The sequence below is a fragment of the Marmota marmota genome, unplaced genomic scaffold, assembly GCF_001458135.2.
Source record: "Marmota marmota marmota unplaced genomic scaffold, marMar, whole genome shotgun sequence".
Classification (NCBI taxonomy): Eukaryota; Metazoa; Chordata; class Mammalia; order Rodentia; family Sciuridae; genus Marmota; species Marmota marmota.
In genome coordinates, this window is record NW_026000242.1 from 19,775,839 (window position 1) to 19,789,794 (window position 13,956).

A 13,956-nucleotide genomic window follows, 5' to 3' on the forward strand; every position below is an offset into this window, starting at 1 on the left:
AAGGAGGAAAGGAAGGAAGAAAGAAAGGAAGGAAGGAAGGAAGGAAGGAAGGAAGGGAAGGAGGGAGGGAGGGAAGGAAGGAAGGAGGAAAGGAAGGAAGGGAGGGAGGGAAGGAAGGAAAGAAAGGAAGGAATAAATATTGATTGATTCAGGAAGATATCCTTAAAGGATAGAGGTATAGTAATGTCTGGATGGTGTGATTATTCCCTCATTTTTTATTTATTTCAATTTTAGATTTCTGTAGTACACATAAAACTGCTTCTATATTAATAAAAAGATACTAACCCATAACAAGGGAAGGTGGGAAGAGGAAGAATAGAAGTCCATTGGATTATAGAAAGAGGAATGAAAGGGGGAGAGATGAAAGGAATAGGAAAGACAGTAGAATTAACCAAACATAACTTTCCTATCCTTGTATATGAATATATGACCAGGCTAACTCAATATCATGTACAACCACAGAATATGATCCTAATTAGAATAAGTTATATTCCATGTATACACAATATGTCAAAATACACTCTATTATCATGTATATCTAAAAAGAACAAAGAAAAAATTAAAATTTAACAAATTATAAAGTCTGGCACAATCTAAATATTCAACTGCTTTCTAAGATTAGGAATACTAAAGTAATAATAATTTCACCACATGAAAACAAAGTAGGAAAATATTCCAAAGAAATATTTTTTTCTTTGCTAAAATTTTCATCATTCCCCTTTGCTAAAATTAATCTAAGGTGATTTCATCATGGGCTAGCTTATATACTATTTATATGCTACTTTCTAAAAGTTCCAGAAAAAAAGAAAAAGATGTAAATTAAATGGTATTTATTTCATATGAAACAGAATTTAAGTTGATTACTGAATTCTATGTCACTTACTATATGTGAAGTAATTGAAGATTGGTCCAAAAAAACCATCCTGTGAAGCTTGATCCTTAAGAGGCAATAGCAAGGGCTCTAATTCTTCAAGAGTATAGAGTCCAGGAACTTCACCTACAGAAAAATATTAAATGTCTTTTTTCACTTTGGTTGCAATACACTAATTCAAAACACATTTTACATATACAGTGCTTTTCAATTTTTGTATTAAATAATCAGTCTTTATTGGATCCTTCCCTTCAAAAATATATAAAACCTATCACATCTACATGACTCCATACCCACATCTATAACCTTCATTTGATCGAATTCTAACTCCTAATAAAGACATTCAAGAGAGTTCCTGGGCTGAGGATTGAGTTCAGTGGGAGAGAACTTGCCAAGCATGTGCCAGGCCCTGGACTGGCCCCCAGCACCACACACAGAGAGAGAGAGAGAAGGCAAGCAAGGGATAGATCTCATAATATACCCATCTATTTGCCTTTTCAGGTTTTTTTCTCCTTCTCACTCATAAGAACTTGTTTTCTAATGTGCTTGTAAATACAACAAAATATTTTCCTTTCTAGAATGTATAACTAGTCCTGTGCCCTTTATCCATCCCTAAATGATTGTTTATGCTTCAAGACTCCACTTCATCAACTGCTATGTCCATAAGCCTTTTCTATTTACCCAAATACTAAGTAAAACCCTCTTATCTCTCTCATGTGCTATCCAAACACACCACTGTTTAGCATTTATCACATCATTTGAAAATGAATTACTTTCCTCACCACCTTAATTACTCAAATTCTCAAAGGACAAATATTTTAAAACATTCCATATTAAATCCCAGGGAATTCTTAGTGTATATCAGGAACTTAAATATTTGTTACTAAATGAATTAATGAACTTAGACTAAACATCAAGGGACCTATTCCATGGCCTTCTACTAGGCAATAGAATGATGAAAGGCAAATCAAAGTTGGCTAACACTATAGACAGGCCCAGACCATTCTTAATAAATATCTGTTAAGCCAATAACTCAAAAGAAACTAAGATTAAGTGAAAATTCCTTTCTATACATCCAAAACCTTACATTCATGTAGGGCCCATAACAATCCAATTCCTACATTTCTTTGAATTCAACTAAAAGGTACCAGACCTACCCCCACCCACAAAACATATATACTCACACACATGCACACATAAGTCTGTTTTATATGACATTCTTTAAATTTCAGTTATGGCAGAATATTTTTTTTTTGGGGGGGGGGGGGGGGGATACCAGGGATTGAACTCAGAGGCACTCGACCATTCACCCACATCCCCAGCTATATTTTATTTAGATACAGGGTCTCACTGAGTTGCATAGCACCTCACATGATGAGGCTGGCTTTTAACTCTCGATCCTCCTCCACTGCCTCCAGAGCCACTGGGATTACAGGCGTGCACCACTACAGTGAGGCAGCCACATCAAAACAAAAAAAAAAACCACACTGCCTGGTGACAGAATACTTTGATGTGTTAAATTTAGCATACTATACACTTTAGGGAACAAAAAATTGAAATAGAAGAAAAGAGAGATGGATTTATTGAATACTTTCTCTGAAAAGAAACTACCAAAATTTAATTATTGTTTTTGCAGTTACATCTTTTTTTGTTTTTAATTTTTTTAGTTATTGACAGACTTTTATTTTATTTCATTTATTGATACGCAGTGCTGAGAATTGAAACCAGTGCCTCACATATGCAAAGCAAGTGCTCTACCACTGAGCCACAACCCCAGACCCTTGCAGTTATATCTTGATAATAAAGATCAACTTACCAGCCAGGTGAGATGGTGCATACCTGTAATGATACCAGCAGCTCGGGAGGCTGAGGCAAGAGGATCACAAATTTAAAGTCTGCCTGAGAAACTTAGCAAGGGCCTGAGCAACGCAGGAGTGTCCTGTCTCAAATTAAAAAATAAACAGGGCTTGGGGCTGGGGATGTGGCTCAAGCGGTAGCACGCTCGCCTGGCATGTGTGCGACCTGGGTTCCATCCTCAGCACCACATACAAACAAAGATGTTGTGTCCACCGAAAACTAAAAAATAAATATTAAAAAAAAATTCTCTCTCTCTCTTAAAAAAAAATTAAATTAAAAAAAAATAATAAACAGGGCTTGGGATGTGACTCAATAGTTAAGTGTCCCTGGGTTCAATCCCCCACAAACAAAAAAATAATAATTAGAACAATTTATCTTAAAACAGTAATAATTGGAATAATGCTTATCTGAATGTTTATTCCTTCTCCTCTTTACTCTCCCTCTCTCTATCACATACACACACATACACATTCACAAACTGTGTATCTGGGCTATCAATTTATATCAGCAAAATGAACTGAACAAGGTCTCCACCAAGTGATGTTAAACAATAGGCAGGAATGTGGGGTTTTTTGTTGTTTTGATGTGGCTGCCTCACTGTAATATGCTGATTTTAAATCCTTTGGGTATAGACCAAGGAGTTGTTCTTAACTATTTCCTTTGCTGTGAAGAAGCTTTTTAGTTTGAATTCATCCCATTTATTATTCTTGATTTTACTTCTTGTGCTTCAGGAGTCTTATTGAGAAAGTTGGTTCTGAAGTCAACATGATGAGAAGGTGGGCTAACATTTTCTTCTAGTAGGTACAGGGTCCAATGCCCACATCCTTGATCCATTTTGAGTTCAGTTTTATGCAAGGTGAAAGATAAAAGTTAAATTTCATTATGCTACATGTGGACTTCCAGTTTTCCCAGCACCATTTGTTGAAAAGGTTATCTTTTCTCCAGTGTATATTTATGGTGCCTTTGTCTAGTATGAGATAACTGGATTTCTGTAGGGTTTTCTCTCTGTCTTCTATTCCATTATCTTCATGTCTGTTTTGGTACCAATACCATACTGTTGGAATGTGTTCCTTAAAAATCCAAAGACAAGCCTGGTACGGAGGCCCACTCTTATAATCTCAGTGACTCTGGAGGCATGAAACCATGGCAGAAGGGCTACTCAAAAATCAGGTTGTAGAGCATCAACTAGGAGGCCTTAATGAACAAATGCTATCCCTCCCCAGAGGGTCTCTTTTTTTTTATGGTTTTAGGATGGTAGCAAAGAATTAGGTTTTCTTTATTTATTTATTTTCTTCTTTTTTTTTTTCCTAGGTGATTCTACTATACAATTAAGGATACAAAATATTGGGGAATAAAATGGATCTACAGCTTTGTATTATATCTCAAGAGAAAATTATTTTCAGTCAAAAATACAAAATGGAAAATATGATTTTCAAACAAAAATCTTAAAAAATACAGTAAATATTCCTACAACTTATAAAATTCTGTAAATATAGAAATCCTATTTAGTTCTACATTTCTCGGAAGTATTTACTTAATAGAGTACCCTTAAATAATATTTCTCTATTATATAAATGCATAGTGTAAATTCATACTCCCTTTTTTCTTAAAAATAATTTTAATTTCTTCTTTAAAAATGTGAGATTACTTACAAGTAATAAGTAGTAGCTGATATATTTTAATCAACTAAAGAAACAACGTGCATTGTTTCAGATTAGTGAATACTGATATAGTCCAGACACATATGAAATGTAGATACTAACACAGAATTCTGTGGTATTTCATATATCTGGAATAAGTCTATATTTATATGTATATACTAAGGTCACACCATAATTATTCAACCATTCCACTACCGATGAAAGTTCTATCAAATTTTTTGTGATTACAAATTATAATACATATTTCTTTACATACTAGTCGTTCTATTTCTATGGGTTAAATCCCTACTGATAACAGAATGCTGTATCAAAGGTATAGCCATTTTTAAATAAGGACTAGTAGATAATTTTCCTAAAGGTTAAGACAAATAATGCCCCATTGAAAGAACAAGGGGGGGGGGCAATTTTTCTGTAATTCATTAATATTCAATATTAATAAAAACTTTTATATAATTCCTAAGTTATTGGTTTTACAAAAGTGGCATTTCTCCATTCTGTTGCCACAAACACATTTAATCCTACATAAAGTTCTCTGAAACACAAGTAAATTTTATATAAGACAATTGTACTTGAATAATTTTTACATTACTATTTATTTTCTTTGAATAGAGACTATTCACTTACCTGAAGACAAAAGGCTATTGATCATCTCCAAAAATGTAGGATGTACAAACTGATAATCCTCAAGAAGTAAAACTACCTGTTGTGCTTCAATTCCTGCAAGATTCAGCACCTGCCAAAAAAAAAAAAAAAAAAAAAAAAATTAGTACTCTTTATGTATTTTGACACAGTTAAAAATTATCATTCTATGTAAAGTTGTCACTATTATGCATTTATATTTGCATACTCAAAATTGAATCAAACTTTAGCCATATAGCTTGAATAGTAAAATGTACCCACAAATAAATGTGAGCTGAAAGAAAACTTAATTATTTTAGAACTGGAATATTAAACCAAAAACTAAGATTATTTTATATGTACCCACATATTTCCTCTATAAATCTCATCATTTTGGTTGTTATTCATATCCATCTAATATCCCATAATCTGAAGTACCTAGAACCTATAAATCTCAAAAAAAGTCTCTTAAAATCTGTATAAATAAGAATGTTATTTTTCTAATATTTATGGAAAAAAATCATCAAAATTAAAAATAAATACTGTTATATATTAGAGTCATAAAGATGTTAGAAATCATTTAGAAAAATAATATGAATAAAAATCTAATAAAGCAAAGGATCATGAGCAACTTACATGTTTGAGATCATTTGTGAACTGCTTCAATTCATATCCTCTGGAAATCTTTGGAGAAAATAGCACTGCTCCATGCATATGACTGACTAAAGAAGTGATGGTCCTACGCCCCACACCACTGCGTCCTGCTAGTAGAAGTGAACCTCCAGGAAAACTCAGTACTCTATCTATTCTAGACATGTACTCCAGGACTTCTTGGAAAAGTAAAATATCTAAATTCTGGTTATCTCGTCCATAATGAATAAGACCCTTTCAAAAAAACAAAAAGAATATTTTCTAATTAATAAAATACTAACTACACAACAAAAATATTACTTATCTAGATTAAAATATTATTTTGATACATTCAAGAAGAATAAAGTAGTTACACACTAATATTTTACCTATCTAGTAATACATCTTTACAGGCACTAAGAAAAAACTCGTAAGATGTCAAAGAAGCTCAAGGGTTCACAAGAATCACCCTTAGGCATTAATACATTAGTAAAAAGTATGTGAGATAGTTGGTTAATTAAAACTCTCAAAATTTATCAGTTGTAATAAATCAATGAACATGGACTATGAAACAGTCTCAGAACTCTAGAAACCTCGTGCTTAGAAATGCTTTTATGAACTCTTGTTCTTTTGTACTACTTGGGAATGACTCAAAAGCCCGTGTAAGTACCATGTCCTGCTACAGATTAAGCAAAAGAATGTAAAAAGAAAGAAAAGACAATTAGAGTATGTTCACAATATACTTAACAACTTTTAATATTCCCAAATATTGCAATATCAATTCCAGGTATATCAATCAGTCCACCAAACACACCATGACAAAAAACTTTTCCTGACATCAAATCCATACTAACTCTCAATATGCAACACTGTTTCTTCTTTATTATAACTAAACAGAAACATAGCAAGCAAGAGATATAGAGAGAGAAAGAAAAAAAAAAAAAAACCTGTACACAGTGTTACTCCAAGTTTCAATGGACCATGAGCATAACTATCATCTGTAAGCCTGATAAAAATTCGATTCTCTGGGTCTCACCTACTATGTTTGACTCTCTCGAGATGGAACCCAGGAATCTGCAATTTTTTTACACCTTCAGGTGATTCTGATACACACCAAAGTTTAACAATCACTGATATATGATGATTTCTCAATTAATGTTAAGCTTCATTAATATTTCTAATAAATACCTTCTTGCAAATATATCTTAGCAATTTTACAAGGATCTGTATAAAGCACATCTGCTTCTAGTTATGTTAAATTCAAAAAGAGCAGAACAGTTTTGTCTATGATTTAATATTCCCATGATCTCCAAACGTTTCCCATAAATAACAGTAATCATAACAAATCTTAATTCAAATTAATGATTCATATTATACCTTTTTAATAACATCCTTGAGATCTGAAGAGTTTAGTTTTCCAAGTGGTTTTCCATGTGGAGGTAATGGTTGCCTTAGGGCTGCCGTTGATCCTAAATTATGTTGGGCTCCCCATGTAACATAGAAACTATCTGTAGAAATAAAAGATACGTTGCTTTATATGCATTATTAGTAATGGAAGAATCAGTAAATATATTGGTTATTAAATTATTTTTCGTTTAGTTCAAATAAGATTATCCCCAGAAATAAATTCAAATTATATTAAATATACAAAGATAATTACTTGGAATATCAATAAAATCAGTTAAGATACTTCAAATTTAACATCAAACGCTGAGAACTGGCTGACTGTACCTTTGTTCTATATTCTTCCCCTCCTTCTTCCCCGCAAATGAACTGGCTTTCTTCTAACTTATCCCTTGTCTATTCTCAGTTTATCCCATTTTCCTCCTTCTTCAGAATCACCACATAAAAATTGCAAATTAGGCAGAGAGTGGTAGGGCACACCTGCAATCCCTGTGGCTTGGGAGGCTAAAGTAAAGGGATCTCAAGTTCAAAGCTAGCCTCAGGAATTTATCACGGCTATAACTTAGCCAGACCCTGTCTGGCTTACCAATACCCTGTCTCAAAAATAAAAAAATAAAAAATGTCTGCCGATATGGCCTGGTGGATAAGCACCCCTGGGTTCAATCCCTGGTTTAAAAACATCATAATATAAAATAATATGGGCTGGGGTTGTGGTTCAGTGGTAGAGTGCTTGCCTAGCACATGTGAGGCCCTGAGTTCAATCCTCAGCACACATAAAAATAAATAATAAAATAAAGGAATTGTGTCCAACTACAACTAAAAAAATAAATAAATATTTTTTTAAATAATCTCAAAAATCCCTTTGAGAAAGAACATAGATTCATTACTATTTTCACGGGTCCCTACTGATAAAATTTTTTAAAATAAGCAAATTTTAATTAGAAAACAAAAATCCCCAAACTTCCCTTAAATTTATCTAGAACATTATGCATATTACCATATAAAGAAAAGCTACTCACCATTCTATTGAAACCTTTCCTCCCCAACTGCTTTGGGGGATGATTCCATCATGTACCCTCCTTGCCACATGCCCAACTCTACCATATCCTAAAGTAATAACCATCATACCTTCTCTACACCCAAGCTACTTCATGTTCTTCTCCTTGCCTTCACCATCATATTTCTCACATATTTTTCTATCTGAAAAGATCACCATACTAACTAGTTTATTTGGGAACAACAACAAAGCTCTAATCTCCAAATCCAAAACTTGGCAGTCATTATTCCAACATGAACTTCCCCAATATCCTTGAGGCCTTTCCTCCTTGCAACTACATGACCCTATGCATCAAGCCACAAACCACTACTGCTTTTCAGGCTTTTGCTTATCCCTAATATTTATTTTGCCCCAAGATCCAAATTCAGCCTTCTATTCTTTCAATTCTAAAGAGTTCTGTATAATTATTTACCTTTTTCAGTGGATCGAGCTGTCAACTATTTACACACCCAAAAAGTCACTCATTACTTATTTCGAGGCAAACTTACAAAGCTCTAGTTTAGTCTCATGTTTGCAATTATTAGTAGACCTAAAATTCACAAATTCATTCACTTAACATTTAACTACTGAGCACCAGTTGAAACATTGTACTCCCTGCTTGACACAACTAGTGAATAAGACAGACATGATTTCTATCATCATATTTGATAAACTCTTTGTCTATTTGCAAAAGATTCAATTAAAACTTATAAATATTTAAAATGTACAATGAATGTACAAATTTCCACAGACATATGACTTAAGCAAACAAAATTATTTATATAACTACATTACCTTCACATCTCATTTTTGCTCACAGGAGCTACTATAATAGCCTCCTAACCTTCATCCCTGCTGTAAGTCTCTGCCCCTCAAGGATATTCTCACAGCTACAAGAGTAACACATACATAATAAAAACTGATTGTAACATGCCACTGTAATATCAATTTCCCACTCCTTTAAAAAAAAAAAAAAGAAGGATGAGGAGGAAGGAAGGAAGAAAGAAACTCCAAACTCTTCATAAAGGCCCTCTGCAATTTAGCTCCCACTGACTGCTTAAATCTGCTATCTCCCTCCACATTCTACAATAGTCCTCTGAAGCCTTGGTTTCTTTGCATTTTTTCTCCTCTCCTGGATTGTCCTTCTCCTCTTCCTCACTCATCATATTCATCCTCTAAAATCCAGTTTCACAAAACAGTTTCTCAAGAATCAAAGAGACACAACAAAATAATACTGGGTCACTTCAACACACCACTCTCACCAACCAATAGATCTTCAAACCAAAAACTAAATAAAGAAACTATAAACTAAAAAATAATTAATAATTTAGACTTAACAAATACATATAGAACTTTTTATCCATCAATGACTGAATACACTTTCTTCTCAGCAGCACATGGATCATTTTCTAAACAGACCATATCTTAGGCCACAAAAAGCAATTCTTAGCAAATACAAAAAAAAAAAAAAAACAGAGATATCTTGCATTTTATTAGATAATAGAATAAAATTAGATATTAATAATACAATTAAAAACAGAAGCTACTCTAACACCTGGAGACTACAAAATACAGTACTGAATGATCAAAGGATAGTGACGAAATCAGGGATGAAATAAAAAATACTTAGAGGTAAATAAGAACAGTGACACAATGTATAAAAATCTCTGGGATACTAGAAGGCAGTTCTAAAAGGAAAGTTCATTGTATTGAACTCATTCATTAAAAGAATAGAAAAATCACCAAATAACCTAACTTTATACCTCAAAGCCCTAGAAAAAAGAAGAACAAATCAACACTAAAACCAGAAGACAGGACATAACTAAAATGAGAGACAATATTAATGAAATTGAAACAAAAAATTTCAAAAAAATCGATGAAACAAGAAGTTGGGTTTTTGAAAAAATAAAACAAAATTAATAAATACTTAGCCAAGCTAAGGAAGAAAAAGAGAATATTCAAATTACTAAAATTCATGATGAAAAAGGAAATATCACAAAACAGATACCACTGACATACAGACAATAATCAGAAGCTACTTTGAAAATCTATACATAAAATAGAAAATCATGAAGACATCGACAAATTTCCACAGACATATGACTTAAGCAAATTAAATCAAGTGGACATAGAAAATTTAAACATATCAATTTCAAGTAATCAAATTGAAGATACCATCAGAAGCCTACCAAAAAAGAAAAGTCCAGGACCAGACGGATTCTCAGCCAGGTTCTACCAGACCTTTGAAGAAGAATTTACACCAATACTCAAATTATTCCATGAAACAGAAAAGGAGGGAGCCCTTCCATACTCATTCTATGAAACTAGTATCATCCTGATACCAAAACCAGACAAACACACAGCAAGGAAAGAAAACTTCAGACCAATATCCCTGATGAACACTAATGCAAAAATTCTCAATAAAACACTGGCAAATTGCATACAAAAAAATATTTAAAAGATAATTCACCATTATCAAGGAAGGTTCATTCCAGGAACACGAGGTTGGTTAAACATATGGAAATCAATAAACGTAATTCACCACATCAGTAGAAAAACTGAAAGCATCCCCTCTAAAAACTATAACAAGACAAGGATTCCCTCTTTAACCAATCCTATTCAACACAGTCCTTGAAACTCTACCCAGAGCAATTAGACAGACACAAGAAATATGACTAGGAAAAGAAGAGCTCAAACTATTCGTATCAGCTAATAACATAATTCTATATTTACAAGACCCCAAAAAACTCACCACAACTCATAAGTGAATTCAGAACTCTAGAACTCATAAACATATTCAGCAAAGCAGCAGGATATAAAATCAACACCCATAAATCAATTGCATTCCTATACATCAAGATGTATCAGCTGAAAGAGAAATTGGGAAAACTATTCCATTCACAAAAGCCTCAAAAAAATAAAATAAAATACCTGGGAATCAATCTAACAAAACAAAAGAGGCAAAAGACCTCTACAATGAAAACTAAAGAACACAAAAGAAAGAAATTGAAAAGAACTCAAAAAGCGGAAAGATACACCATGTTCTTAGATAGGCAGCATTAACAATATCATGTCATTCCTCATAGAAATATAAAACAGTCATGAAATTCATTTGGAGAAATAAGAGATGCAGAATAGCCAAACCAATATTTAGCAAGAAAAGGAAAGCAGGTGGCATCACAAGATGAAACCACAATTATAATATAGAGCAACAGTAACAAAAACAACAATGGTATTGGCACCAAAACAGACATGAAGATCAATGGAACAGAATAGAAGACACAGAGACATACCCACAAAAATACAGTTATCTCATACTAGACAAAGGCACCATAAATATACACTGGAGAAAAGATAACCTTTTCAACAAATGGTGCTGGGAAAACTGGAAGTCCACATGTAGCATAATGAAATTTAACTTTTATCTTTCACCTTGCATAAAACTGAACTCAAAATGGATCAAGGATGTGGGCATTGGACCCTGTACCTACTAGAAGAAAATGTTAGCCCACCTTCTCATCATGTTGACTTCAGAACCAACTTTCTCAATAAGACTCCTGAAGCACAAGAAGTAAAATCAAGAATAATAAATGGGATGAATTCAAACTAAAAAGCTTCTTCACAGCAAAGGAAACAGTCAAGAACATGAAGAGAGAGCCTACAGAATAGGAGAATATATTTACCACCTGCAATTTAGATAGAGCATTAATCTTCAGGATATACAAAGAACTCAAAAAACTTAACACCAAAAAAATCCCCAAATATCCCAATCAACAAATGAGCAAAGGAACTGAACAAGCACTCCACAGAGGAAGAAATAAAATGGTTAAGAAATATATGAAAAAATGTTTAACATCTCTAGCAATTAGAGAAATGTAAATTAAAACTAACAGTTATATTCCATCTCACTCCAGTCAGAATGGCAATTATCAAGAATACAAGTAACAATAAATGTTGGCAAGGATGTGAGGGAAAAGATACACTCATACATTGCTGGTGAGACTGCAAATTGGTGCAACCACTATGGAAAGCAGTAAGGAGATTCCTTATAAAACTTGGAATGGAACCACCATTTGATCCAGTTATTCAACTCCTTGGTCTATACCCAAAGGATTTAAAATCAGCATCCTATAGTGATGTAGCCACATCAATGTTTACAGCAGTTCAATTCACAATAGCTAAGCTACAGAACAAACCTAGGTGTCCTTAAAGAGATAAATGGATAAAGAACTTGTAGTACATATAAAAAATGGAATATTACCCAGTCATTAAGAAGAACGACTTTATGACATTTGGCCCAAAAAAATGAATGGATCTGGGACTGTTATGCTAAGCCAAATAATCCATTCCCCCCCCCCAAAAGAAAAAAGAAAAAAAAAACAAAGGTAAAAAATTCTCTCTGATATGTGGATGCTAACACACAACAAGGGGGTAAGGGGAAGAAAAGAAGTCCACTGGATTAGACAAAAGGGAATGAAGGGAAATGAGAAGTAAGGGGAATAGAAAGGGCAGTAAAATAATCAGGCATAACTTTCCTATCCTTATCCTATATCCTATATTTGAATACATAATCAAAGAAATTCTACATCATGTACAGCCACAAAAGGATCCTACTTAGTATAAGTTATATATTGTCTCTCATTTTAGTTATGTCCTGTCTTCTGGTTTTAGTGTTGATTTGTTCTTCTTTTTCTAGGGTTTTGAGGTATAAAGTTAGGTTATTTGGTGATTTTGGGGGGAGGGAGTACTAGGGATTGAATTTAGGACACTTGATCGCTGAGCTACATCCCCAGTCTCACTGGGCTTTTGCTGAGGCTGGTTTGATCCTCCAGCCTCAGCATCCTGAGCCACTGGGATTACAGGTGTACAACACCATGCCCAGCTCAAATTGCTAATTCTTGACAAAGTTGCTAAAGCAATTCAAGTAGAAAGCCTTTTCAGTAAATGATGCTAGAGCAAATGGACATCTATACCAAAAAAAAAAAAAAAATTAACCTAAGTCTCATTCCTTAAATATATAAATTAACTCAAAATGGATCACTGATTCCAATTTAAAATATAAAATCTTTTATGAAAAAACACAGAAGACAGTCTTTAAGATCTAGGACTAGACAAAGAAATCTTAAACTTGATATCAAAAGATCATTAAAAAGAAAAATTGATAGGTTAGACTTAACAAAATTAAAAACTTTTTATCTGTGAAAGATCCTTTTGAGAGGATGCAGGGACAAGTTACAGAGTAGGGGAATATATTTACAAATAAAAGACTAATATCTATATATAAGTATTCTCAAAACTCAACAGTAAAATAGTAATAATAATAATCCAATTAGACAATAGGAAAAAATGAATAGTTCATCAAACAGGAAAGACAGAGGGTAAATAAGCACATGAGAAGATGTTAAACTTTACTAGCCACTCACAAATATAAATTAAGCACACAGTTACCAGAATGGCTGAAATAAAAAATAGTGACAACATCAAATGCTAGTAAGAATATAGAGCAACTAGACCATTCATACATTGCTGATAGGAACATAAAATGATACTGCTGCTCTAGAAAACAGCTTGGTAGTTTCCTAAAAAATGAAGTATTTACCATATACAACCTGGGAATTGCTTTCCTGAGCTTTTATCACAGAAAAACCAATATATATGTTTACACAAAAACCGGTACATACATCCTTACAGAAATTTTACTCGTAATACACAAAAACTGAAAACACCCAGATGTCCTTCAATAGATGAAGAGTAAAGAAATAGTGGAACATCCATAGAATGGAATATCAATCCATCCATAAAAAGGAAATAACCTGTTGAAATATACAACTTGCATATATCTCCAGAGAATTTTGTGGAGAGAAAATAACATTTTTGAA

The 13,956-nt window shown here is 33.2% G+C and overlaps 1 protein-coding gene across 3 annotated transcripts in view; it reads right to left on the minus strand.

The window, feature by feature from the left end:
• Dync2h1 (dynein cytoplasmic 2 heavy chain 1) overlaps positions 1-13,956 on the minus strand; it is a 174,019-nt gene that overhangs the window by 77,831 nt on the left and 82,232 nt on the right. For all 3 annotated transcript variants that reach the window (XM_048795761.1, XM_015489688.2, XM_048795760.1), the window contains exons 48-51: positions 7,015-7,145; positions 5,644-5,892; positions 5,014-5,122; positions 884-997 (exon numbers count right to left, since the gene is read on the minus strand). In XM_048795761.1, the coding sequence (XP_048651718.1) occupies positions 884-997; positions 5,014-5,122; positions 5,644-5,892; positions 7,015-7,145 (603 nt within the window). The remainder of the gene's footprint in view (positions 1-883; positions 998-5,013; positions 5,123-5,643; positions 5,893-7,014; positions 7,146-13,956) is intronic.